Here is a 27,626-nt window from a genome sequence, read left to right on the forward strand (position 1 = left end):
GACATTATTGCAATGCGTTGAAAAAGAGTTAGCTTACTTTTAACAGCTCACAAGGCAGGCTTTGACTTGGCTTCGGGGGAAAAAATAATAATTGATAATACAGACAGCTAAATATTATTTCCCAGGGTAATATCATAATTAGCTTGAGCAAGAGGCAACGTGTGCAGAGTCAGCAAAGAGAATCAAATAAGAAACGGTGACACGTTTTAAAAGTATATCTTAATATAAACCTTTAATTTAGTGCATTTTTTGTGTATACAACAAATAATAAACAACTGGAAGTCATCAGGCAGCATGGATGTCTGCCTGCATAATGTTGTTTAAGTTTATCCTGGTAGCTTGGAACAAATGATCCAACATGGGTTAATTACATTTAGCCTACATCATGCAGCTCTAGACCAGATGTCCCCTGCGTTCTCCCATGCAACAGATAGATTCACCCAAAACAAACCACCCGGAGGGAACCGAGAACAGGAAGTCCTGCAAAAAGCATGGATCAGAAAGAAGTCATACGTAGCTTCGACGGACACAAAAAGGTCCTTTTTTTGTACATCATTAAGTTTGTACATGCCCTGTGCAAGAGAGGGAAGAAGTCAATTTAAGAAGCCCATCCCACCCATCTTCTTTTCATACTTTTACAAATATGACATCCCTATAAAATGTTAAGCCACCTAAAAGTCCACAGTATTTTTTTTTTTTAATTATAGAAAATATCATCACCACAACAAGTTACTCAAACATAGAACGAGCATTCTGGGGAGCCATATTTCAATGGTCAAGCCAGAAGACGTTGAGCAAAAAGGATGACGAGGAGTTATGACACGAGCACGGAGGAAACAAACCACGAGGACGAGAGACAGACTTTGTGACAGAACAAGAAGAGAAACGGGGCCTGGGATGGAGGAGGGGGGGCACATAATACTCATTTTGTACCTCGATCGTAGAGCGGATCCTCTCATAAAAAAATCAAACACTCCAGTGTGACTGACATCATCATTTCCTTTTGCCATGTTTGCACTAGTCCCCCCAAAAATGTACATTGGGGTGAAAAACAAAAAACTAAACAAAAAAGTCCAGTTTTGCCTTCGTACTGGCTTTGTCGGCTTAAAGGGACACTCTTTCGCTCAGTCTTTGGTTTGCCGGAATCCTTTCAACGGTGTGACCAAAAATACTGAACAACGGCGAGGGTGGGACAACAAGAGGGGACAAATCAATGAAACGTTCTTGGCTAGTTGTGGGATTAGCAGAGAGAAGGGCAACTGCGGCGTCTCCACGCCAGGACCTGGCGTGTCAGGTCAGCCGAGCGTAGGCTGGGCTTCCCCATGCTAGAGAGCTCGCTCTCTGAGCATGTGCACGAAGACGCAAGGAGAGCTACTGTCTGGCCGAAGCCTCGGGTCACCGGCAGAACCGGGTCGGGCCAGGTTTATAGGCTTTGTATTCACAGAAGCATGGATGGGACACCGATCGGGGCTTGTACTGTACGCCCGCAGCCTCCGAGACCCGCGCCCGGTTGCCCCGAATGGCCGCTCACCGCCGGTCCCTGTCTGACGGACGCACAAGTGCCTGCAGCCGAGCGAGGTGAGCTCCGAGATGTTGTTACGTGCGATGTAATAAGAACAAATAGATGAGCTAAGTGGTGAGTAAATAGATCATAAATTAGCCCCAAAGTGACTGGATTTGTGTTCAGAATGGGTAATGTGCCATGGCGTCTTGCTATTAATGCGCTTGTGTTGGAAACCGTGATAAATGCTTCTAAGTGTGCGTGTGCCTTTTTGTAATTATAGTTATTGATGTTTTCTAGCTGTTAATGTGTGGTATGTGGCAGCGAGTGCTGAACCGCTTATACAAGAGAGAGGGTCTGCTTGGATTCACGCTCTGCTGGAGGTAAGGTTTCAAGGTGGAGTCCGGCGGGCGGCGCTACGTCGACTCGTTCTGGCTCACAGCTTTGCCGCCGTTCAGCATGGCCGAGGCACTCCGACTCTTGGTGGGCGTGCCGCTACCGGAGCGGGAGAATTCCGTTAGGTCGTGGAGGGACGGCTCTCGGTACATCGCCACTGTGGGAAGTGGAGGGGGAAGAAAAGTCCATTTGAATTCATGCATGGCGACTGGCTGCAAAGTGCTGAATCAAGACGTCACAACAGATCAAGTTGGTGCTGCACTTAAAAACAAATCCGATATTCACAGCCCGGCATTTTAAATTCAGCACTCGCATGTGCTTTGCCTCTGCTGTGTGTGCAGCATTGGCCCAATTTGCATCTCAGCAGCCACAGAAATCGCTGGAATCTTGCAGATCTTCCGCGGTATTTGGTTTCAGGATGCCGTCAACATCCTCCTGCCTAGAATGCTACTCCATGCTCATCCCAAAGGGAGGCTACGGCGGAAACAGCAGACGCGTTCCTTCGCTCGCTTCACTTAGCCCAGCATTTTGGGGTGAGAGCAGAGATCTTGACAACATTGCGTAATCACATCACTCAATGTGTACAAGCCACCGGGAGAATACTGATGACGGCGACGTCTCTCGTTACCCGTGCCGACTCAGCTCGCCACACTAGCGGCTCTTCATTTCAAAAGATGTTTCAAGATCCTACACCTCGTTGAGCACCAATTTGAATCTTTTTTTATTGTGCAAGTGTATTTAATGGAATGTTCGCTCAGGAGATCCGTAACATGATTATTTTGATACAGGACAAACTAATAAGAGCTGCATAAAATGCCTTTTTTTTTTTATATACATAACCAGAAATAAATATTAGCTTGTAGTAATGAAGATAACTGACATTTTTTGTCCTTGTGCATTTCCCGCATATGACACTTCCCTGCCTTCATCTCATCTCAGTGTTTTCTGTTCTTTTCCTGAAGTTGCCCTCTCGCAGTATAAGGAAAGGCAAACATTTCATGGCCATTAATCCTTAAATGTATTTGGGACCCCCTGGATGGCCGGTTAAATGAAAGCGAAAGGCTATTACAGCCGTATCAAGGGGTGCGCACGTGGACTCCTAATGAGAGGCCGACCAGAAGAGACGAGGACGCGGCATCACAAAATAATCTCTTACATTCATAGAGTGGCTTATGTAGTATGTCAAAACAGGATGTTGTGTTGGATTAATGACTTACTGGTTGATTTATTACCCCTTGTAAAACAATAAAAAAAAAAATTTACAAAAGTGTTAACTCCTTTTGTGAATAAGAAAAAGTATGTTTAGATTTTAGAATTCAACGTTGATCCAAAATGAAGTAGGAAAATCGATAGAAAATCCAATCGCGATCATGACGTTAGGCAAGATGTCGAACGAGAAGGTTTTGTCACCTTTTAGAGGTTTTGGAAGGAAGTGGGCCGCCGGCTTGTTCTTCTTGACGTGATTGCCCTTCATGATTTCTCCCTCCTTGTTCAGACCAAGGTACCAGCCCCTGCCTGACTGCTGCTGGCGGTAGATCATGGAGGAGTACGTCACATAGTAGTTCTCAAACACAGACTCCTTGAATTTGCATTCCGGCGTGAAGTGTTCCTAGAAGGGGAGGGGGGGGGGGGGGGGGGGGGGCGGTGAGCGGCACAATTTAATAGCCTGTATAAGCACAAAGAGCCGAAAAGCAATCAATTGAACTGCATTGAATTGTGCTACGTCATACAATACATGGACACATTTGCATTCAAGCCGTTGCCTCTTGAGAATCTCTATTCATAGCATTTACCGTAGAGAATAATGCGGCACATTACTGCACAGATAACACAAATGACAGATACAGATGCGCATTAATAAAACATAGAGTAGCGATAATGACCACATTCTTATTTTGCTCCGAGCTGTTAATTATGCATGGCTACTTCATTATGATCCAGGCTCAATGAATTTTTGATTTCACAGGACACTATCATTTATCTTCATATGACATTTCCCAAAAACGAAACATTACTGGATATGTAATTCTGCAGTTGCCGTTAGTCATTATTTTGCTTGACGTAAACATATCCTGGATTGATAAATGATGGAAGACAAAACCTTTCCCTCAAAAAATATTTTTTTAATTTTATTTTTATATTTATGTATTTTTATTTTTTTAAGTGTTATTTAAGACCTTGCAAGGCACAAGACAAACATTCGAAAACTCTTACTTGTCTAACTGCATTTTAGCGCACTCTCGGGAAGAGAGAGACTTTTGCCCGCCAAAATCCAGCGCGAGAAATCTACCATGCGTCGCCGCTCTCGGAGATGTTCGCCATGCACGAGTGGAGGTTGGAAACGCAGCAAAAAGATTCTCAGTTCTCAAGCCAGTCGTGCTGCTCTACCTCTGGTTATTAGCTTATGTAGATTTGGCTGCTTCCATTCAACGGGCCCAAAGAAACAGATCCATATCCAGGCTCGATTGAAGACGAGCTGCGTCTTTTTGGACAGGCTTAGGGTGACACACTTGCTCTGACTGACAAGGAGGGGACAAAATGGCGGGGATCCCCATTTCTATTCTGAGATGCACCGTGGTAGCCAGAAACTGTGAAATTCTTTGGAACACAAGCCAGCAGAGTGACGGTTTGCCAGTGGAGGTAAAAATAAATAAATCAAATCACGTACATCAGTGGCAGATGGAGCAAGGGCAAATTATTTAAAGGAGGACAGAACAATATAGTCATTGTAATAATATTAGCCAAGTGCTTTCCCTCCCTCTCAAGTTTGTCTGCTTTGTTGAGATGGACTTTTAATGAGCCCCATTACATCAACTAGATGCGTAAATAAAAAGTCTTGCAGGGCCGCAGCCAAATGGTGGAATGCTGCTAAACCTAACATCAAGGCCCGGATATCATTTTACTTATTATGTCGATGAGCTGCATTTGAAAAATGAGAGTCGAATGTTACAGTGGTGCTTTAACAGCCAATTTGTTCTGTGGCTTTAATCATATGGCAAATATTTCCCCAATGAAATGAACAGAACACGATTGTTCCATTTCAGCCATCCATAAATAAATTAATAAAAAAAGCAGTCAGTAATAAAAAATATATATACATATATTTTATTTAAAAAAAACAGACCTAGTATTTACCTAATTGAAAAAATGTCAAGAACTTAAACAGTTCTTACTTCAGTTCAATAGTAATTGTTTTACTCTTCTACGTGTTGGTCACAGCTGCTCTTCACAGAGGATAAATAATACATGCCGGTGATTAATGAAATATATTTCCCATCTGTTCAAATATGGATTTCTTTTATAATAGACAGCCTATAATAGTTTAAACTACATGGCTCACTTTCAGCCTTTTCTGTCCTACTTGTGATTTTGGCGGCTGCAGCAGCTTGTTTTCTCCCCCTCTGTACTAGCTTGTTGTTATCAACACCCAGCGGCATTTCTCCAACACTCGAGTCTTTTTGGGCCAGTACAGGCGCATCAATGTCGGCTTCCAGTATGACTCACTCCAAGTCAATTACAATCTCACTTCCTCTTTCTTTTGCATTGCCTGTGCTGCTCTAACACGCAATTAGCATTTAGCAGCCGACTGTTAAGTGGATGCTGTGGTATCAATTATAATCCACTCTTAAGCCCCGTTATGTTGCCTTCTGGGGAGTAATTACTGCCCAGTAATATTTTCCTGATCCAATCAGAGGCAGGAGAAATACCTGGATTTGATCGCCTCGAAGGAGATAACGGCCGCTCGGCTAATCTTCCACAACATTGGCCAAATCGATGCCCAGCGAGGCCCCGTGTGTATTCGGCTGCCATATCCGAGATGAAATGACACCCATCGCGCCATTGGAACCAGCTCGGTGTGCAATTCCAGACAAACAATGAAAGATAAACCTTGCCAAGTCTGGTTTTTTTAATTCCCTGTCTGCAATGTAGTGGATTAGAATGTAACTTTAGTGAGCTTTTAAAAAAAATAAAAAATAAAATCCACACTCCTCATTCCAGCCAATACACATGAATGACACAGATCACTGGAGTGGAACGTGACAGCGATGCTTATTTACCAAACCTTGCACGGTTGAGAAGGCATGGATGTGAGCAAAGTACATATTTAACAAGATGGGAAAACAAGGCCAGAGCACAATGACGGGCGCTTTGTTTTGGAATGAAGTCGGGATGCTGTATTGATACAGCTCCACATACACGGTATGTATCATGAAAGGGGGAAGTTCAAGCACACCGATAGAACCATTTTCGGTCTAAAAACAATATTAAAAATGAAAATTTGCATATTTATTGAACATATTACAATGTTTAACGCAAGATGTCTTCATTGGTGATGTTGATAAAGCTAATTTGGGTAATTTTTCAGTTTTGTTTGTGTGTTATTGATTTTGTTAGTTGAGTGTCTTTAGAAAATGCTTTTGGAGATGACTAAATGTATTTAGAACCAGTTGTGGGGAACTTTTGTTTAACGTATTATGTTATCATTCAATAAATGGTTTGTCATTTTGTTCACGAGATGATATTTACATTTTTAATTTCATTTTACAAAAACTATCAGTAGTTATTTTTCATCACAGCTACGTTAATGTTTAGCCTGCGCATTAAAGGTTTTAGGCGTTCAATAATTGCACAATTTCTAGTGAGTGTAATTATATCAATTGCTCTGTTGCAATTAAGTTTTAACAACTGTGGCTGAGCAAAAAAAAAAAAAAACTTCTTACTCAAACCTTGCGACTCATATAGACTTTGTCTATATTTACTGACTGGATTAAACTCAAAAGTAGTCTTAGCCAAATAGTGAGCATGCATCAGTCACATTGACCCACGTCACCTCATAAAGATCTCCTTCCAGAAGGCCTTCACTCTCATTTTTTCATTCGGTCCAGACGAAACAAGAGCATCGGTGAGTCAGTGTAATTGAAAAATGACAAGAACTTAATAACACCATGTGAAACGTGGGCGCTAAGCACCACTTAGCTCATAATTGAACAAAACTACATATTAAGCCTAATCAGCTTGCTTTTCTATATTGAGTGCATTTGAATTTTTTTCTACTTGTTGCAAAAGTCCAAGGTAGAGAATGCAGTAGTAAAGTGAAATACATATTAATTGCCGTTTTTTTTCTCCCACACATTGACGCTGCTGGATGAATATATTTTCACTGGTACATTCTGCCTCTCCCACACATGCTCTCTTCTCACGGCTCATGCTCTCTCACGCTCTTGCTCTTTTTACTTCATGTATGCTTCTACAGCATATGTGCAAAAAACTTACATATAGCATAGCAAGCTCACATATGACAGCAAAATAAATTTGAAATGGCCCAAAAGAAGATCATGGGAATTATTCATTTTGGAAATTTATAATTACAATCCGAACAACTCACTCCCTGAAATATTGGCCACATTAATGCGTGGTTTCAAGAGAACATTTATATTCTCCTGCACCGCATAGATGACGAGCATAATCGGTGCCACCCATTACACGGTGGAAAATGTGAGCTCCAATTTAGCTTATTTAATTAGACGAAGACTTAGCATGGAACCTTGCAGAACTCCAAAATGTGTTCTTGAGTAGGATCAAACTAATTAATACTCTCAAGACTTCTCTGTTTTATTCTTTGTATGACAGGAATGGCAGGAAACCGCTTGATGCCACCATACGACGCTAGCGTGTAAAAAAAACAACAATCAGCCGAACGACAGCTCATATCCGAAGGCACCTTGTAAAACTACTTCATCGTAAAACAAATGAAACAAAACCAGTGATGCACATCGCTGTTCGCCATAAGGATTTTTATCTCGTAAATCTTATATTATGCAGCATAAGTTTTTTTTTTATATACACACTCAGCACACATTATTGAATCTCACTCACTGGGATACGTGGACTCCTGTAGAGCTAAAATATAAATAGTGTGTAAATGTGTGGGAGGGGCTTCAGATAGTGAAGTCTATCGAAATGAGTGTGATATTTTGCTCATAGGTGAGCTAATTTGTCAAGCAATTGCTCACTCCTGTCAATAATCATACATTTGATTTATTTTCTCGTAAAACATTTAACTTTTAAATTGAAGTCACTCAAATCGAATGAGTGCCGGAAGCCAAATTAAATTAGGGTGTATATAAATCAATTTAAACATAAATGAAAAGGGCGTGGGAATCCCTGAAGGCAACTATTTCCTGGAAAAGAATATAAACAAAAGAAACTTTGTTAAGCTTGTGTGCTTCAACAGAAGATTGACGCAGCCAATTGCGACCTTTAGTGGAGCAGAACAATCTTTACTAATTTGACTACAAGGATTGTCTGTCAAGTGCATGTTTGTGTCTCGTCTACGCGCTTGTTTACCCAAACACAAACTCGTTACATATGGCAGAAATGAAAGATACTTTTTTGCTCTTTTTTTCCCCCCTTTGCAGTCATGCTGACAGCTGCATACAAATGAATTGTAGCATCTGAGCATTTCCCGATAAAAGACACCCCAAAAGAAATCTACATGCAATACTCCACTTTGGCCTCTTTAACATTGTTTACGATAACACACAGCAGCTGCCATGTTGTTCGAGGCATAAACGCCAACACAGTGCGAGCATGAACCGTCTGATCTCATTAGCATGACTGTGCTAACAACGGCAGATGACATTTAACAGCCCGACACACAAGAAAGTCCATCTGTTAGTCCTTTGTGATGTACAGTATGTTAGTCTGTAAAACTGTTTGAATGCAAGTACAGTTGACGCCAAGCAGCAGATGTCCTCGAACGCAACATGTTTTCAAATCCAACAGTTATTTGTCAACACACACAAACTCGGGTGCACGTGGCCCGACACTCACCGACGTGTAAAGGTAGCCCTCACTGTTCATAGCCAGGTAGAGTTTGGTCTGCACCCCCTGGATGGCCACCACTCGCAGACCCACCGGAATAAGGTTGAACACGGCTGGAGGGAAACACACAAGAGAACCATATGTAGAGGCAATTGTAAAAGGACTTAGTGCAGAACCCTGCGGAACACCACCAATAAATAAAATATGACATGAAAAAACAATATCAATAAACCAATGACCGAGTTTATGTATTAATTAAAAAAAAAAAAGCTTTTGCAAAACTAAAAATGATTTTTTTTAATATGATCCTCTAGAAAATGGTTCAGGTGTCATTTGATGGGGAAAAACTGGAGAAGAAAAAGTAATTTAAAAGAATCAATAGAATGAGAATCGAAAATAGAGCTCAAACATTAGATTGGAGAATGTTTATTTCAAGACTCGCGACCTTGACATTTGTAAACAATTGGGTTATGGCCAGCAAGTAAACGGAGCATGTCTTTCCCCATAAAAACAACTTTTTTTGTGGTTTAGTAGCGAGTGGGTATCAAACGAATTTCAACAAACATGCAATGACTGCAGTCAATCCATATTTACAATAGCAGTATGAAATCAAAGTACACCTCACAGCCCCAAGGCTAACACAAATACAACTATTGCTTACTCGTGCTTTAAAAGGCCCCATTAAAGGCTTTAGTACATGTTGCTAGTTTATGACCCTGAATGCAAATGTGTCTACAAAAGCTCAACAGTGTCATGGATGCATGTAATAATTTTTTTTTTTTAATATATATCTATATAATTGTGTGTGATTAATCTGTTAGCTTTGTTTTGTTAGGTTTTGTGTGCATAGTCACAAAACGATTACCAACTTGTTCAAATCTTTTTTTTTGTGCTTTTTACACACTAAAGCGCAAACGCATTGTGTGTGAGTTCTGTTTGTGTCATCGAGAGCGCAACTCGTGCGGCTGAGAGCAGCAACAGCATCCTCGCCAGTCAATGAGGTACATCTAATTAATATCGGTCGGCCTTGGGTTGTATAAGAGCGTCTGTGCTCCATAAAATGCTGGCAGGGAACCTGCAAGCTGAATAAAGGCAACAAAACACAACCAACAAAGAGTGAAACTTCACTGCTGTGGGTTCTTTTCTGGATACGCTCCAAAACAGTGCTGCTTTAAAAAATGATGATGAGAACAGTCGCATTGTGAGTTGGATTGAGGTTTTCAAAAAAATAAAAAATAATGATAAAAAAAATAAAAAAACAGCAACAAAGAAAAATGATAATTTGCAACCAGAACAATATCTTGTGGCTTTAAAATCTGACTTGAATAATTATTATTATCTTCAAGTTTAGCATTGAAATAAACATGCAACAATATATGCGTTCCATTCCGCTTCTCATATCAGTTGAGCCATAGGTCATGCATGGCGTGTCCTTGCAATGGTGTGCGTCTTTAGATATCTCAGAGCAAAGTGGCCCCTAGAAGCTTTTAGATGGGCCATTACATTCATCCTTATCGCTTGAACGGCGCAGACACCCACAAACTGCAAAGGCTCGTCAACGGTCAACTCTTGGTGGGCCGAGAGGCTCGATAGCCGTCACCCGGCCCTTCCACTCTCTCGGCTCCACATGTCTCCACGTCCAGCTGGAATGGAGCATGACACGAAGCCTTGATTGCTCCGGGGGGGGGGGGGCGGCACTGCGACAATCGCCAACACAGCACAATCGTGAGGAAAAGGGGATAGAGGGCATACCGAACCGGGAAAAGTGACCAGACAAAAAAAAGTATTGGGACACACTTTTTTGAAACAGGAAAAGAATTATAATTTCATTTGATGTCATTTATGTAATTTCAGGTTGGCATTGATCCTTTCAGTAAGCTTCCGTTGGGACGAACCTGTTGCGTAAGAAGTCGACCTTTCCGTAAGAATGGAAGCATGTTGTTCTCCATTTTCTCTTCCTTGATAACATGTCAACATCTCTCAACGAGGAGTCTTTTTATAAATGCCCTCCTCCTCACTGAGGTGACTGCGCTCATGTTGCAACACACGCACGCACACCATCGGTCCTCTTCAGTTCACATGGATTACCAGCCGCTCAATCTCAAGACGGGGGAGCCCAATTAGTTCCTGGCTCCGGGAAAACACCTGAAAACCCTGAAGGAGGGGAGCCGGTGCTGGCCTCTAACTAAACACTGACCTTTGCAGGTGCAGATATTGCTGAGGGGGGTGCTAGAGGACACATAGATAGGTTGATTGCGCAAAAAGTCCATCTCATACTCTGGACTTGAGCAACTTGTGTCTGTTGATGACGTCACGCTAAGTTATTAGAGTTTGTAGCTAATTTTATTCATGATGTTGAGTCTGTGATTATTTATTTATTGGACCAAATATCAGTTGCAATATTTATGCTTGAAAAAAATAGTTATTGTGATATTAGTATCAATCAAAGGCCCTTGAAGACCCTTGGTATGGGTTCTCAACTGGTTTTGTCGGAATATTATTTTATTTTGCACCAAAGGAGTGTACATCTATACAGCTTCTTGGGGTCTATTTCGGGAATCTCAGCTACGTTTGACACCATTTGGATGGGTAAATGATTCACAAAATTAGCTGGGATAAAAATCATATCTAAATAATAAATCAATTTTATTTTTGAAAATGTTAAAATTGTTTTCCATTTCCAATTTCGCGGACCACCTGCGATACTACCATGGACCACTAGAGGGCCGCGGACCACTGGTGGACAATCATTCTCTTTTTGGGCTCCATTATTCTGAAATGGAGTATCTCTGTCAAAATCTCGATTTGAGACGTCTTTCTCCTCTCTCACATTTCGAATGCAGCAAGTCCTTCTTCCTGCCTTCCCCACAGACATATAGAATTTCATCCTGTCTAATTGCCACTTCTCCAGACGCCTGCCACTCCAAAATAGTTTGTTTGAACTAAATTGATGGGCTATGTTGGAATCTAATTTGCTCCTTCTGACTTTGTTCTAGCGACGGGAAGTGCGCCACGCTGGCGAGGATCAAACCCTTGTTCTTACTTGTATGTGCGTGTGCGTTTGAGTAGGTCCTCTCCCACCATCACAAGACACCAATAGCTCCAAGAGGACTGCGCTCCCCGTCACCATGGAGACAAGCGCACCCAGCACCCAACAACGCTATTTTTGGAGTCCTGCAAAGTCTTCACTCTTCCTCCTTTTTCCAATTCAAGCAGTACTCTTTCATTTGATCCTCACAACTATCGCAAGGTCACTTTTTACAATGCAGGTGTAGTGTAGTATAATTGTATGTCTTTTTTTTTCATTGGCACTCCCGCTGCTTGCTGTTTACTAAATGTTGCTGCCATTTCATTTAGGCAGAAGATTGGACAAAGTGTTATTTCAGTGCGGATTGCCGATCTTTTCCTCGGCAATCTCTCACGGCGGCCAAAGTGAATGTATCAGACAGGTTCATTAAACAGTGTGCTGGTGGAAGAGCACAGCGGCCCATTGCTGCTGCTGCATTATGGCCACGGCAGACAAGTGGCTACGCTGTTGCTTTTCCATTGATCTGCTTTTTAATCTGTTTATTGGAAAACAACGAGTAGGTGGGTGGAGAGGCAGTCATCGGGACGTATTGGTTTACACAAGAGTGTGGCACACAAAAGAACTTTCTCGCGGCAGTAGAAAACACCCAAACACACGCACACACACATAAGTTTCAAAGATAAAGAAAAAAGAATGTGGAAAATAAAAAAATTACATGACGTGAGATCAGGTGAACGGTATGCCCATTGGAGCGACCCACTAACTTGGGTCAATTCGACCCAACTTTCCAAAACAACCCAATTCCTTTGCAAGAAAAACAACCCAAAGTTAGTCGCTCGGTCCAAGTTTGAAAAAGTGTAAAAACAGTTGGGTCAAAAATAACCTTAATGAGACCAAAAATGAGATTCAATTTATCAGTTTTTTTTTATTTAACGCAAACAGTTGGGTCGAATGAACAACCCAAAACAGCAGAAAATGTTGGGCTGTTTCTGGGGTGAGTCATCGGCCCCAATTTTTTAGATTAAATGAATAGCCCCCAAAATTAGCTTAGTCTTTTTTTTTTTTTTAACTTTTCTTTGAACCCAACTCTTTATGAAATCTGTGTGCCAAGACTGTCCGCTGTAGCATTTCCCAACAAGCTGATGAGGTGAGCTTCCTGTTTAGCCATCATCAACTGAGCAGCCACCACTGTTTTTGTATTTGTGTAGTTTTCTCACAAATGAAAATGAAAAGTAAATAAACAAAATATAATTTAAGAGACATTTACATAGCTGGCGTTCCTCGGAGACTTACTGTAGCCGTTGTCTTCCTCCTTGGTTCCATCAATGGTTCCGTCTGCCTGCAGCTGCAGGTGGAAACCTTGTCGACTGTACAGCTTGGTCACGATCCCCTTCAGCTGGGGCTCTGTGGAAGCAATGGAAGATGGGGCTTTAGGTTTTTATCGCCAGCGGGCTTTATGTGAGAACACTCTGTTGTGATGACTTCATTTTTACCTTCATAGTCACCAAAGCAACAACATTTCATTTGCCAGGGCATGAGTGCTAAAGACAAGAAGCCGCCCGACTGTCTTCCATCAGCATGTTGTCTGATAAGAGCCAAATGCTCTCTACGCTTTTGTTAGTGTCCCAAGTGTAGGTGCGGTTAACCAGGCCTTTCATCTTACTGATACTCCCGTTTGACTTTCACTCAAAGCTTTCTTGCCATTCCATCTCGGTGGCGGGGGAAACTGTAAATATTCTATTAGATGCAAATGAAAGAAGTACTCGTGTTGGAGGATGTTCTCAAACAAACTTGGAGTGATTAGTCAGCAATTTGTTGAGTATATTTCAAAACAAACTACAAGTAATGCTGCGGTTTAATATTAACATATGCAAAGTGGATCTGCTTCAAGTCTCCTTGTGTGTGGGTTCACCAGTGAAGTGGACCAGAAATGGATTTGGATTCGCTTCCAAGAGCAATGTAAATGCACATGGTCACATTTCTTCCGGCTCTCGTGTTGAGGATTGAGTTCGACAGGATCAGTGTTTGAGGACAGTGCATATAAAAAGTCAACACACCCCTGTTCAAATGGCAGGGTAAAGTGAGATTTCAAAACGTTTTCCATTATTATTATTACCGATACAGCGTTTTAAAATCTTTGAGAGGAAGTAAAGTATAAATTGGAGTAATGTGGTTGCACAAGTGTGCACACCCGCTTAGAACTGGCATGTTTCTGAGAATGAACCAGTCACATTCAAATTGTCAATCTCAAATGCTTCATTTTACACAAGAAAGAAATGAAAGTCAATTAAACTTGAACCGATCTTTGTGAGTAACGTAATTATTTTTAACAGTTATTCGACTTGCATTATTATTTCTTTTTTGCTGATAACTTAAATTACTCATCATGAAGGTTACACACTGAATAAGGATTTTCTCAGCAAACTGAGACCAGATTATCATGATTTTGTTCCACAAAGTATATATAATGTGATGGTGAGCCGAGAGATTTTTGTTAAATTAAATTTATATCTTGACCCAATAAAAGTTGGTAAACACCGAGTATGGTGAGTGTAAAGCAATTGCAATGTCTTAAATGATAATCTTCTTGTTTCCAACTAAAGTAAACAATTAAATGTTTTCCAAAATAAAGGCAACAAATTCAGCATCAAGTATATGAGCAGGCTGTATCTAGGGTGATTTTTTTTTTTTTTTGGTGACGCAGGTTGACTTCTCAGTGGACCCTTAACACCAGGCGGGATTTCTTTGACTCCAGCCCCAACTTTGTCAGATGATTAACAGTTTCACTCACGGATATAAATGAGTCCTATATTTCACATTTCTCCCGATAGTCGAAGAGAATGTTACGCAACAGACCTGGCCGTCTCCTGCGCCTCTTCTTGGATCCGAAGAGTTTGACTCGGGAGAATACATTGAGCCGGCCGGGCTTGTCGCAGCTTCCTTTGCTCTTACTGGGGCTGCTGACGCAGCGGCAGGCGTTGGACTTTTCCCGCTCCCTCGCCTGCCTTTTCTGCCTGATGAGGGAGCTGGCGATGGCTGCCGCCATGGCCACTTTGGCAGCTGGAAGATTGTCTTGAGTCCAAGTCACAAGCTGAGATGGAGGTCCCGCTGCTTGCTAACTAAATCTCAGTGAAGCAGCTTCAGTCAGTCAAATGAAATCCGGATCCCAAGTCGGGAATTGACTTCACCTAGAAGGTGTTCCATCGTGGACCATCATTTTCTCCGCAAATGTTCTCTGAAGCTCTTTTGCATCATCCTGCGGCTGCACTCGCTCTCCTGCAAAGCGAGGCTCCACCGTGCCGCCGCACTGGCAAACACCTGTTTGCAATGTGCTTGTCTTCACGAGTTGATGAAGATGAAGCTCAAAGCGGGAGAGAGGCTCAACCTATAAGCGACATGGCTTTTTGGTTGCTCTCTCGAAAGGAGGTGAGGCCAAGTAGCAGCGGTGCGCGTCTCATGTTGGAGGCGAAGCGCAGACTGCCGAGCGCTGCCTGAGAGCATCCCACCTCCAACTCGCACAATGAGCAGCAAGAGGGGAGGGGGGGGGGTATGTGAGAGCGCACTCAGATGCAGCCGGCACGTGTGCGAGGAATGGTCATTATAAGGAATATCTGATTTGATCCTTTTGGAAATGAGCAGAAAGGTGGCTAGGTAGCAGATTGAGCAGAAACCCTAAATTATGTGGACTGTATTTATGTTTTTGAGAAACAGGGGGGGTGGGGGGTGTAATATTTAAAGTGTACATGCCATATGTACTTCTCATAACAGAAGATTCTTGGAACCGTCCCAAGAACTGTCTGTATTCCCACCACGATTGCGCTGGCTCCCGCAGTAGCATGCACTTGGTCTTTGAGAAGTCATTATTAATCTTGAATCAATAAAAATACATGAGGAAGATCAAACACACAAAATACTATAAATTATTCAATAATTCAAAATACGTGTGGAGTAAAACTGTACGTTCAAATTTGACCATTCAAATGTGTTAATTGATTGAAGACATGTTATTAGTACGGTTTGAAAACATCCAGAGTTACTAAGTTGAGGCACACTGTGATGTTGAATTTACTCATTTTTCTTCATCACGTAGTTTTATGATTTTTGTTTATTTATGTAAATCATTAGATCATTTATTATATGTAAGTAGCTGTATTGTCTAGTTTAAAACATATCTGGAATCAGATGATGTTATCTCAGAGAATCTGTGCTAACCACTACGTCACAATGTTGCCCATGGATTAAGAAAAAACATACAAAATTCGAAAATTATAACCAATGACCATTCTCATCAAATATGACTGGCCACTGAAAAATGTTACGTGCAAATTGTGGTAGTTTTGTTCCTTGAAATAAAGAATAATCATTCTGAAAATGATTACAAAGTGATTCTACCGCACTCACTCGCTGAGACTGACACTCAGAGCTTGACTAACTGACGGACGGCTCCCTCTGGTGTCCATAGGTAGAACTGGAGTAATTGACCCTCCACACCCCGACTACCAGCAATAGGAAAAAAGGGTTCCATTTCAATTTCCAAGCATAGGGGTTGTCTTAATGTGTTAAAATTACTAAAATGACTGAACCGATTTGAACGCTAATCCATGATCAAGCGATCCGCTCACTGAGAGATCCAGCCAGCATTCCAAAAACGTTTGGGATATATATTTATCAAATAAATATCAAATAACACAATTTTAGGCGAAGGATTTTGGGTCAAGTGAGGAATTTGGGTTAAATAAACCCAAATTCCTCACTTTTTTTTTTTTGGTACAAAATGACCTTTGGGGTCGCTTTATGCAAAATTTGGGTCAAATTCTTGATTCCTTCTTGACTTTTTTTTGCCAACTGTTTTTTTTGCGTGTATAACATGTCCTGCAAACATTGTCTTTATTTTACTCCAACTTCACTACACAGCAAAAGTGTCAAAAATGGCGACCAGCTTCAGGCCATCCAAATCCAATCTTCAGCCTATTCATCTGCGTCAACATTAACCCAATCTGCTCAAAATCTACAGCAACCCAGCAAGTGGGTTAGGAAACAAGCATGAACATTTTCTGTGTTTAGAGCAATTACCACTCACATTCGCAACTAAGAACAATTAAGCATCGGACCCAACATTCAAGTTTTTACTATGTTTAAGGAGGCCAAAGTATCTGGAGAAACCCCATTTTAAAATGTAAACCCACACAGTGAGGTCAAAGTCGAGATTCAAATCCTCAATTTGAAAACCACTAAATTCACCATGCGGCCTAAATCGCAGTGTCTCATAAAGCAACCAATATTTGATTTATTTCACAGAGGTTTATTTATGCTCAATCTGTAAAAATTAAGAGCCAAGTATACCTTAAAAGCAGTATTGACCTAGAAAAGCTACGCACGTTGGGCGTGAAACACAATAAACGTAAACACAAAGTTTAACCAGCCACAATCAGCCATAGATTCACATTTCAGCACCAAGGACAGCGCACACACATTTCGAAAGACACTCCGATTTGCAGCGCTAAAAATACAACACTATAAAAACATAATCAAGGATGCTAAAAATATACACCCCGCAGCCTACCTGAGACTGTTTTTCTTAAAGGGAAACTCATGGTCTGAAGACTTGTGGCGGATTGCAGTCGGCAGGCGTTGGGCGGAATGGAGCAGTAAAGTTGGAGCGGGCAGCCGACAACAACTATCAGAAGATGCGCGTGAGAAAGGAGCAAGCGTCGGTCGAGGCGTGGCCACCGACAGGAAGATCATTAAGCGACATTAGGACTTAAAGGCTCATTAAACATTCATTTGGAGGGCTGATGCGGGCGTGCGTGCGCGGGCATGGGCGGGGTGGGGTGTTCAGGCTGAGAGTGAAAGTGGTCGAAAAATGGACACTTTTTGTCATGCCGGGGAGCAGACAAGACTTTGCTCTCACGTTACACAGAGACTGTAAAGTGATCCGATAATGCGCCGACTAAACCGGTTATTGTGGGCCTTTCCACTCTGGACCGAACAAATATCGACGCAATCGAGTGAGACAACAATAGGGCGGCGTGTACCTTCCTCAAAGAGCGTTTATAAGGACATTTATCTCCTCTGGCAAAGCTGCAATGAGGACCTAACAAAACGCAGCCTGCTTCTGTAAACTTTGACAAATTGATGACAGGCAACTATTACACTCTAATCCATCATGTACTGGCTTTATTGCATCCCATAAACGTACTTATTGGTAGTTATAATCGTTACTTTGATGTTTTTTATTGATAGACTTATAAAGGTGACAAGAACTTTTAAATCTTCTGATTTTTTTTAAGCTTCATGCGCATTGGGTTGGGGATTTGACCTAGTAATTCACGATTTTGATCCAACAAGGGGTCTGCAAATATGCAGAGGTTGACTGTATTCTGGTTATCTCTGTCTGTGTTGCAGGTTGTCATGTTTTTTGCTTTGCCAATCTCCCAGGCTTCTTTGCATACACTAGCTGACAATAACAACCAGCTCGGTTCACTTTAGCGCCGGAGAAGCTGAAGGATGATGCCAGATTATTGCATTACTTGACACCATTTGTCATTTCTTGCTTCCTATGCTTAGTTATGTTTGCGTCTGGCTTGGTTACAAGCTGTGCGTTAATGTGGGTGTTTTGATAGCTTTTGTTACTTTCTATCTTTCTGTTGTTGCCACCTTTTAGTTTAGATTTGTACTGTTACACCTATTTAGGTTCGGGTTTGTTTGGAGAACAGGCATTTATTACTTATTAAATGAGTTTCTCAATTGGTTTTGATATGTGAGGTTCTATGCTTGCATTTATGTGATTTTGCTTTATTTATGCTCTCCTGTTCTGTCAAAGCGCTAGATGATCATGTATTTAAGGTGGGACATTATTAATGATTATCATTATTCTCGCCGAGCCATTTACCACTGCGAATAGATTGATCGGCACCGACAGTTATTACACCTTAACCCTTGTGACCACTAGATGGCAGAAGACAACTATCTACCAAGAGTTCATCTTGCAGCGAGCACACTGGCCACTTTATACAGGTTGTTCTCTTTCCTTTTTTTTTTAAATTAAATTTTAACAGGACTTATTCTCATTCGGGAGACGTTGTGAATGTGACATTGGTACACCAAAGACTGGTCGCCACTCAGGGCACACTTGAGATTCACACCGATGGACGAAAGCATTCAATGAAGCTGTCGTGCTGGATTACGGCAATGAAGTGAACTTTACGACTAATTAATTGCAAGTAGACATCAGGCCAAAATCTATCCCTGAACGGGAGAGGGAAAGAAATTCTACTGCCAAAGAAACGACACCGTTTCCGCTATTATTTGCTCTGTGTGTTTTTCAACCCATCAAACCACCGAAAGCTTTGCCTTCTCTCATTCTTGCTGCAAGCTCTGTTTTGAAATAAAATATGCCGAGCTATATTTGTCTCGTTTGAATTCTCTACTACAAACACCCAGACCGACGCGTCTTCATCTGCAGGTTGTCTGCCGTCAAATAAATAAATACAAAACATGGGCTCAGCTGTCACATAAAGTCAAACGATCAAGCCTGAAAATTATTCATTTAAATGCAAATAACATTAGAAGGAGTGATGACCACTCATAGTGACATTTCTGGAAGTCATCATTTAAATCAATAAGATGACAGACTGCTCTGTGTTTGCGTAAATTCCCAAGAATTACGGTCCATCTGCTGTAAGAGTCTGGACTTAACTTAAACTACAACATTCCTCACTTCTAGTGATTTAACACCAAGATGCCACAATATGGCAGCAAAGCACTACTTTTATCTAATCAAAGGACCCCAACTCGCCTCAACATGGTTCTTTGGGACACAGATACCACAAGATGGCATCAAATCATACCTTTTGTCCAGATGATGCTTCTGCACTTGATTCAACATAGTACCAATATGGTACAAGATCACAGCAAAGTGCTACTTTTGTCTAAAGGAAGCTCCTCAATTGACCATAACCTTTGTTCGACAATGGTGCCTTGTCCTTCTTGAGTGTTTCCAAATTATTGTGGCATTTAAATTTCAGCTGAAATATTTATTGTACAATGCTGCTTTTTCATGAATCCAAAATAAGTTGGGGTTTTTTTGGCTTTCATTTTGCGGGTCATTTCATTGCTGTATTTTAAAATGTTCCTGATTTTATGCTGGGATTCATCCCGATTTTAATCTTGAAAATGTATTTTTTGCTACAGATTAGCCTTGGGAATGAATGGTGCTCCAAAGATAAAGCTGCCTTGCCTTAAATATTCACCTTAGTTGGCCTCCGATGTCAAACCTACATTCCAAGTCAACCTAATGTGAAGGACAACACACCGGCTCCAAGCACGCTGTAGACTATGGATCCGCTTCTGTGTGCAAGACAAGACGCTACACCGCTGTGCACTACCGCGTGATACGCGTTACCATGGAGACTGCACATGCATCAGAGGGTGTGTGAGACATGGGCGGAGGGGCAAGGCAACATAACGTTGAAAGGATGGGGGTTGGGTATTGCCATGGAGAGCACCAGTCACTTAAGGTTCCACTGGAGGAGACGGGTGGCGGGGACTGTTATACACACTCAAGCTGACTGGGAGGTTCCTAGTAATCACGTCAACGCATGACCCGAAAACACACAAGAGCAGCAAGGTTACATCAAAAAAGGAGTAACTGCGTTTTGTATATCAAACACATGATTCATTTTATGCCCATCTCTTCTGCATATATTTTGCTAGCGCCACTGAAAAAAAACAACAAAAAAAACTCAAAATTAACCTGAACTAAGATTTATGTATACTTAGTGAATGTATTCACTTTAACGGATCATATCTCCTTCATTATTCAGTGGTTTTGTGCCACGGGGCAAAGCCATGTCTAATGCGAAAAATATTGCTTTGGCCCCATCTTCTGGCAACAAGCATCCATGTTGAAGTTTGGGGAGGAGCATCGTTTTGTCAAGCCATAGCTTTGTCTAACTAAAACAGTGCTTTGCTGCCTTTTGGTGGCATTTAAAAGGGTGTGCTTCAATTAGACAGACAGACAGACAGACAATCAGACAGACAGACAGGCAGACAGACAGACAGCTACGCTGCAGCTAATTAGGGACCGACAGAATTTATGGCATCCGTCACGTAACTTCTAAACTTTAGTTCAGCGCTGACTTCAAAGTGCTCATGATCAGGACTGCTTGCTTTTTTTCCCCCTCCGGCACAAAAACAACCAAAATATTTTTCACAGATCATCAATAGAGGCTAAATATGGCAGCGAGACAAAGAGCTGGCTGGAGCGCTTTCAGGATGCATGGCCGCTGCCAGACATTTGTTTTCAGCGAGTTTGCCTCATCGTCGCTCAAATTGTGGAAGAAGTATGAAAATAATAGTAGTCTGGACCTTTACTGACCACAAGCAAGGCAAACACAATCACATCTAACACTATCCACATGAACGAGATATATGACATTGTTCATGCGTGCGGCAATTTGCTGACCTTGCATTTATGGACAGAGATATACTTTATTAATCCCATGAGGGAAATTAAGGGATTGACGCAATAGGTAATGGGTGCCCGGAGGTTTTGTGGGTGACTGACTGATAGTTTCTGCTGGCATGCTCCCAGTACAATTGCGTGTAGAGAGACAGATGAATTAAAGCATGCACACACAAGCGCGCGCACACACACACACACACACACACAGCTAAAATAGTTGTAATATAAAATAGTACATTCGCTTACCTAGCTATAAACTGCATACACGTAAGCTACACTGAGGGATGGATCCATAAAATGTTTGTACACATGCAGGCAATTGGACAACATGCACAATCGAAACACACACAGTCCACCTTCCAAAAAGAACACACGTCTCTAAATGAGTGTTGTCAGAAGCGTGTCCAGTCTGGCTCGTGCCAGCAACACAACAGGAGCTAGCTGGAGGAGGGACATCAATAGCAGGAGATGGTCACTTGCCAAAGAGTGAGCAATAATAAGTGTGAATTATAGCTGGTGAGTCAAATGAGGGCCTTTGGCAAAGCTGGTTGGATTTTTTAAGAATTGAAAAGATCGTTGAAATAGCCCAGTCACTTTTATTCCCTTTTTCTCCTTCCGTTAATTGCTAAGAAACGGGCTCTCGGCTCGGCACAGTAAACGGGACAAAACGATAAAATGAAGGAATCTGAGGGGGCTGCTGTCAAAGAGTGCTTGTATTAATAAAACGGTGCTAATTTTACCTCAGCAATGGCCCAAAAATACAGCGAGTGAGATGATGCTGACCTATATGTGTTCCACTATTGTGTTACATCACAGAGAAGATAAAAGATATCATCTCAGACGCAAACCTGGTGTAAATGTTCTACTTAGGGCTCAATACACCAAGGGATGCGCGATTCGCTGGTGTTTGTAGACTATTTTTGAGAACTTTTTAAACTCTGTCAAACTTTTTTCAGCAAATCATACCTGACACGTCCCACATAGGAAAATGATAAATATATATATACTGCACTGAGAAAACAAAGTCGTGCCTTGTATGATCTTCGTTCAGTGACCAACTGACTTGTACTTCTCAAATCATCTTTCCCAATTTGAATGATTGGAAACATCCTTAAACTGTTCCAGCCTCAAGCCTCCCCTAAAAAAATGTAAATCTGTTTTTTAAATAAAAATGTAACTTGCAACTTGTAATTCAAACTTGGATGTGATGTCCACGACTTTTCTCAGTGGATTGTCTCACTGAGAAGATGTTTATTTTCACTTCACGAGGACTTTGAATTCTGAGGTTAATGGGAAAAAATTTCACCCTGTCATCAACAGCAAATCTTCATAAAAAGTGTGGGAACATGACCCATATGCTTATTAACAGCATATCCTCTACGTAATACAATTAATATAAAGTTCAGCACATAAAAGAATCAACTTTTTAGTGGCACCTTCTGGTGATATTATCATCCCGCCATGCTTGCTGATGACGTCAGCCTGGAGAGCAATCAATAGAAGCGTAATGGTGATGGATGGCGCGAGGTGAGTGTTTGGGAGGAGCAGTGCAGCACTGATAGAGAACCATCCAGAGCAGAGGAATGAAAAGTAGGGCAAAACGCAGCAGTGAGGAAAAAGTGGGTCTCTGTCTGCACATAGTGTGAAACGCCGCTAAAAAACAGATTGGCGATATTGCAGCTCGGGCTTAAATCCCAACACATTGTTCCAATCTAATCCCTTTGTCTACGTTACACGGCGATGGGATCTTAACAAGCCGCCTGAGGCGAGATGCTGGAAAAACAGGTCATTTTGAGGCCAACTGTTCCGTACTCAGACGGTACCAGAGCAAGACCAGGCGCAAACTGGATGTGATGTTGTTCGACACGTTGCGAGGACCTGCGTGCAAGCGGAAAGAGCGAGAGGCCGCTGCGGATGGTGACATCAGTAATCCGTTGACGCTCTCACGCAGCATCATAATCGACTGCGTCAACGGTTAAATAGGAACAAACCCCGTATGCTTCTTCGGTCCCGCTCTGCTAATGATGTCATCAAATAGCGAGAAAGACAAGCCAAATGATCCGATGGTACAAGTAAGTGCGTTATTACTATTTAGTTTGTTTGTCAATGTGTTAGTGTGTGTTGTATTTTGCCTCCTTCACAAGTGTCTTTTTTTTCCAATCTTCACATCTGCTACTCAGCTAACCCTAAACCACTCAGTGCAATCCTCGTCGTCTTTCGCTCACGCTGGTGTCCATTTGCCCGCATGGGAGTCCAACCCGCCCCATCAGAAAACACTTTATTTTGCCATGAGCAGCAATTCTGAAAACCTAGTCAAGAACACAGAGCACAAAGCACTTTTGGAAAATTTAAAGGGGGGGTTGCAAAATCCAAGGAATTTTAATGGCTGTCAATTATATGCTGATTTTTGTGATTTGCAGGCCGGTCGCTGTCCCCTGCTGATAGCAAATTTCCTCTGTCTAGATCTAACTTGTTATAACATCATTCACCACTAGATGGCAGACATGGTTAATTGCTTTTGCACCTGGTCTTACGATATTGCCCTATACTACAATGTGAACGTACAATAGGATGTATTTGGTCCATATTTGAAATGCGATGTTTGTCATGCAGCTGGTTAGGACGTATATGTGGGGCCCCCAGTAACACTGACGAAAACTTGTGCCCGCCCCCCTCATTTCTGAACCAATCTTTTTGCGCTGTGTGCAGAGGTCTCCGTGGCAATGGCACAGATACTACAGTATTCTCTTTAGTACCATTCAGTCTAGCGTAATTATTAAAGCTGTTATTTTAGTCGACGTGTTGTTGCCTTACAAGAAGAAAGCTCCGCAAGCACAATGTAGGATTACAATCAAATACGTGTCCTCCGCTGGGGCCTTCATAACAGTAGGCTCCATATCTTTGTTTGACCAGAGGGGGAGTAATTACACGATGTCGCCCGTTCCCTCCGGGCCCCTCCCATCTAAAGCCAGCTCCGTAAATTGTTCGGGGTAACGCTCTGCAGGTAAAGCAGGTTGCTGCTGTGCGTATTTACAAATTCACGGCTCCTCGTAGGGCAGGGATGTCAAACTCATTTTTATCGTGGGCTGCATCGTAGTCATAGTTGTGAGGGCCATTATGACTGTCAATGCCTTATATTATTTACAGTACACAACAAACTAATGATACCTAGTTTTGAAATCACAGACTAGTAAAAACTGTTCAAATATTTTTAAAATACGAATGCACAATTTGTATTTGCGGGCCACATAAAATTATGCAGCGGGCCGTATCTGACCCCCGCGCCTTGTGTTTGACACCTATGTCATAGGGTACGAAAACGGGGAAGTTCCTGGATCTCCAGGCTTGACCTGCGATCTGCACCGTCATCGTGCTGGGTCAAAGAGATTAGGACGTAATCAGCAACACGCTGGCATTCAAGAGCAGATTAGAGATGGTGGCTTTGTGATAATAATGATGATGAGGAAGAGGAGGAGGATGAAGATGATTTGCATGCGAACATCGGCACGCCCAGTTGGCGCATTACAACACATTCCTCGCAAACACGCAACAGAAGCCCACCGGATCACACGTGTCCGTGCACGCCCGGGAGCCTTTTTGGTGGCATTTCCATGATTACACTGAAGAGCCTCTGTTTCTCATCAAAACCCGCATGTTGCCCTTTTCCTTTCACATTATTAGCACATGACAGAATCCTACGCTAACAGTTTATATTAATTTTCCTGCCGGAGAATATGTGTGCAAACACAAGCAAAGAAAGTGCGAGTTTTAAAAAACAGTTTACGTCGGTCGATATGACGGGCTGTGATTAGATGTGTGATTAAAGTGGTCCAACTTTAGTCATTTTTAAGTTAGGGGCCGAAATGAATCGAGACACACACAAGGTTTTAATTTAGAACCACACAGGGCACCCAGTTATTGCACTCAGTATTTTTCTTGATTTATCAGTGTAACACTGGCCCAATTCCAATTTCCAAGATGGCAGAAAAGAAATCCCAGAGAGGGACAGAGATGAACAGAAAGCTCATAAATTAAACATTATTAAATATATATTTAATATATTGAATATTAGCTTGGGTGCAATGTCATCTACATGTCACTATAAGTGGATTTTGAATCACCTTTTGCGAAATATTGATTTGACAAATGTTTGGATTTAGACCACTATTGCATTCAATTTTTTCATTGGTATCTCAGCTATCTTTCTAGCGAATACAGTCAAAACACTATTAGCATTTGTTTTTCTTTCATGCAAACTTGATGATACCCAAACCAGGGTTGAATCTATAAAATCTATCTACTGCGAAATAACAACAAAAAACATCGGTAGCCATATCTCACTGGCACAAATATATTGGCACCTCTAAAGTCAAACAATCTGAATCTGGGATTTATAATACAAATTTGCAGTTTAGCATTTGCAAATTCACCTATTTGGGAATTTTTCAGGGAAATTTGGCTCTAGCTCTAGCTCGATCGTTTACCTGCCGGTTGAAGCCGAGCTGTGTCAGGGTTTCTATGTTCTGGACCTGCATTTGACCCCTCTGACAATTTTAAATGATTAGCATGTCAACCTTACCCAACAAAAGCGGCAGAACATTCCGCTGGGACTTGGTGTCACGGGTGAAGGGCACGTCACGCGACCCAAATGAGTAAGTCGCATCGGGGCTCATTTGCCAAATAACCTGCGGAGGCAAATAGCGTAGCGCTGCGGGCCCGGGTGAAGCTCGCCGCATGAGACACGCAGCCGGTTGGCAGACTTGAAGAATGAGCCTTTCATTAACACTATGCAGTATTTATATCTAACCTCTCCATTGTCTTGGCGAGGCATTTAAAATGACCTTGATCACAGCGGGCTCTTAATGATGCTGTGAAAGGGAATGAATATTTGACAAGACCACTCCACGTGAGCTCTGTTGAGTATTTTCACTCGTAAAGTTATCGAAGCGGCTAATTTACAGGACACATCTTTGTACATCATCTTAATGGGATCATAAATTGCTTGTATGCTTCTGTTATTCCCTACGAAGCTACAGAAGGGAAAATAGATTCTCCCACAGATCACTTGAGTCGACAGAATTGGCAAAAGCAAGCGTGGAACACCCTGGATACGCTCCAGACAATTAAGCACCATTATCAAGCAAGTAAACAAACAATCAGTGTCAAGGGCAGCACATTAAAAGGAAATGGGCCGAAGTTGCAGCCAGAACGCTATGGACTGGTGAACCTGACATTAAAGTCCCAATGATCGTCACACACACACCTGGGTGTGGTGAAATTTGTCCTCTGCATTTAACCCATCCCCGTGTGATTTTAATCCATCCCCTGGGGGAGAGGGGAGCAGTGAGCAGCAGCGGTGCCGCGCTCGGGAATCAGTTGGTGATCTAACCCCCCAATTCCAACCCTTAATGCTGAGTGCCAAGCAGGGAGGCAATGGGTCCCATTTTTATAGTCTTTGGTATGACCCGGCCGGGGTTTGAACCCACAACCTTCCAGTCTCAGGGCGGACACTCTACCACTAGGCTACTGAGCTGGACTCGCTAGTCAAATTCAAATGAGGCCCATTACAAAAGCTGAGATATCAATGCTCAAAATGATATCATTGGTGACTTGTAATACAACTTCAAATATGAATCGGAACGTTGTATATTTCTCCTTGAGTCTTTAAATAAAGCAGAGTCATGATTTTCAAGGATGTGATCAAATTGTCAAATGTTCCATTTTTACTGGCTTTTTTTAAATCTATTGTCTTAGATCAGGGGTGTCAAACAATTTTTTTCTGCGGGCCGCATTGTAGTCATAGCTTCTTTCAGAGGACCATTATGACTGTCTGCCCAAATAAATGTATGAGCACCTCATATTATATACAGTAAAAGCTACAAAACAAACTGACAAATAACTCGTTTTCAAATAAGACGAGTAAAAACTGGTCAATTAAAAAGAAAAAAAGATATTAAAAGTGAAGACAATTTGCAATTCTAGTAATGACACACAAATATGATGAACAATTTGTCTTCGCAGGACACATAAAAAGATGTGGCGGGCCGTATCTGGCCCCCGGGCCTTGACTTTGACACGTGTGTCTTAGATTATTTGGAACAAGACGTCTGAATTTTTAATGTTTAAAAACTTAGGTAACCTTCAACATGATGAAAAAGGCCCGAGTAAGCTTTGAGATGGTCCCCTAAAAAGGTCAGAGTAGCGCTGCCAGACTGCAGATGTGACATTGACACTTTTCTGCCAAGCTAGCCGAGCTTCTCCAGGCACCAAATCACATTAACGCGCACATTATTTATTCATCAGTACATAGACTTTGACAAACAAGAGTCGGCGCTGAGAAACAAAGGTCAACGGAAAAACGAAGCAAGTTATTATGCGCCTGTCCTAAGTTCCGAGGCCCGCGGTTGCCA

The 27,626-nt window shown here is 41.9% G+C and overlaps 1 protein-coding gene across 6 annotated transcripts in view; it reads right to left on the minus strand.

Annotated features, from left to right (window-relative positions):
- Window positions 1–204: 204 nt before the first annotated feature.
- Window positions 205–27,626, minus strand: part of fgf13a (fibroblast growth factor 13a) — a 59,604-nt gene continuing 32,182 nt past the window's right edge. For 4 of the 6 annotated variants that reach the window (XM_061288342.1, XM_061288359.1, XM_061288332.1 and 1 more), the window contains 4 exons: window positions 13,044–13,154; window positions 8,732–8,835; window positions 3,308–3,506; window positions 205–2,054 (listed from right to left, as the gene is read on the minus strand). In XM_061288342.1, coding sequence (XP_061144326.1) covers window positions 1,918–2,054; window positions 3,308–3,506; window positions 8,732–8,835; window positions 13,044–13,154 — 551 coding nt within the window. In that variant the 3' untranslated portion in view covers window positions 205–1,917. Of the gene's footprint in view, window positions 2,055–3,307; window positions 3,507–8,731; window positions 8,836–13,043; window positions 13,155–14,606; window positions 15,211–17,313; window positions 17,424–27,626 lie in introns of those variants that run through there. The other 2 variants (XM_061288367.1, XM_061288373.1) reach the window with 2 other exon arrangements.

This window comes from Syngnathus typhle, linkage group LG1 (assembly GCF_033458585.1).
Source record: "Syngnathus typhle isolate RoL2023-S1 ecotype Sweden linkage group LG1, RoL_Styp_1.0, whole genome shotgun sequence".
Classification (NCBI taxonomy): domain Eukaryota; kingdom Metazoa; phylum Chordata; class Actinopteri; order Syngnathiformes; family Syngnathidae; genus Syngnathus; species Syngnathus typhle.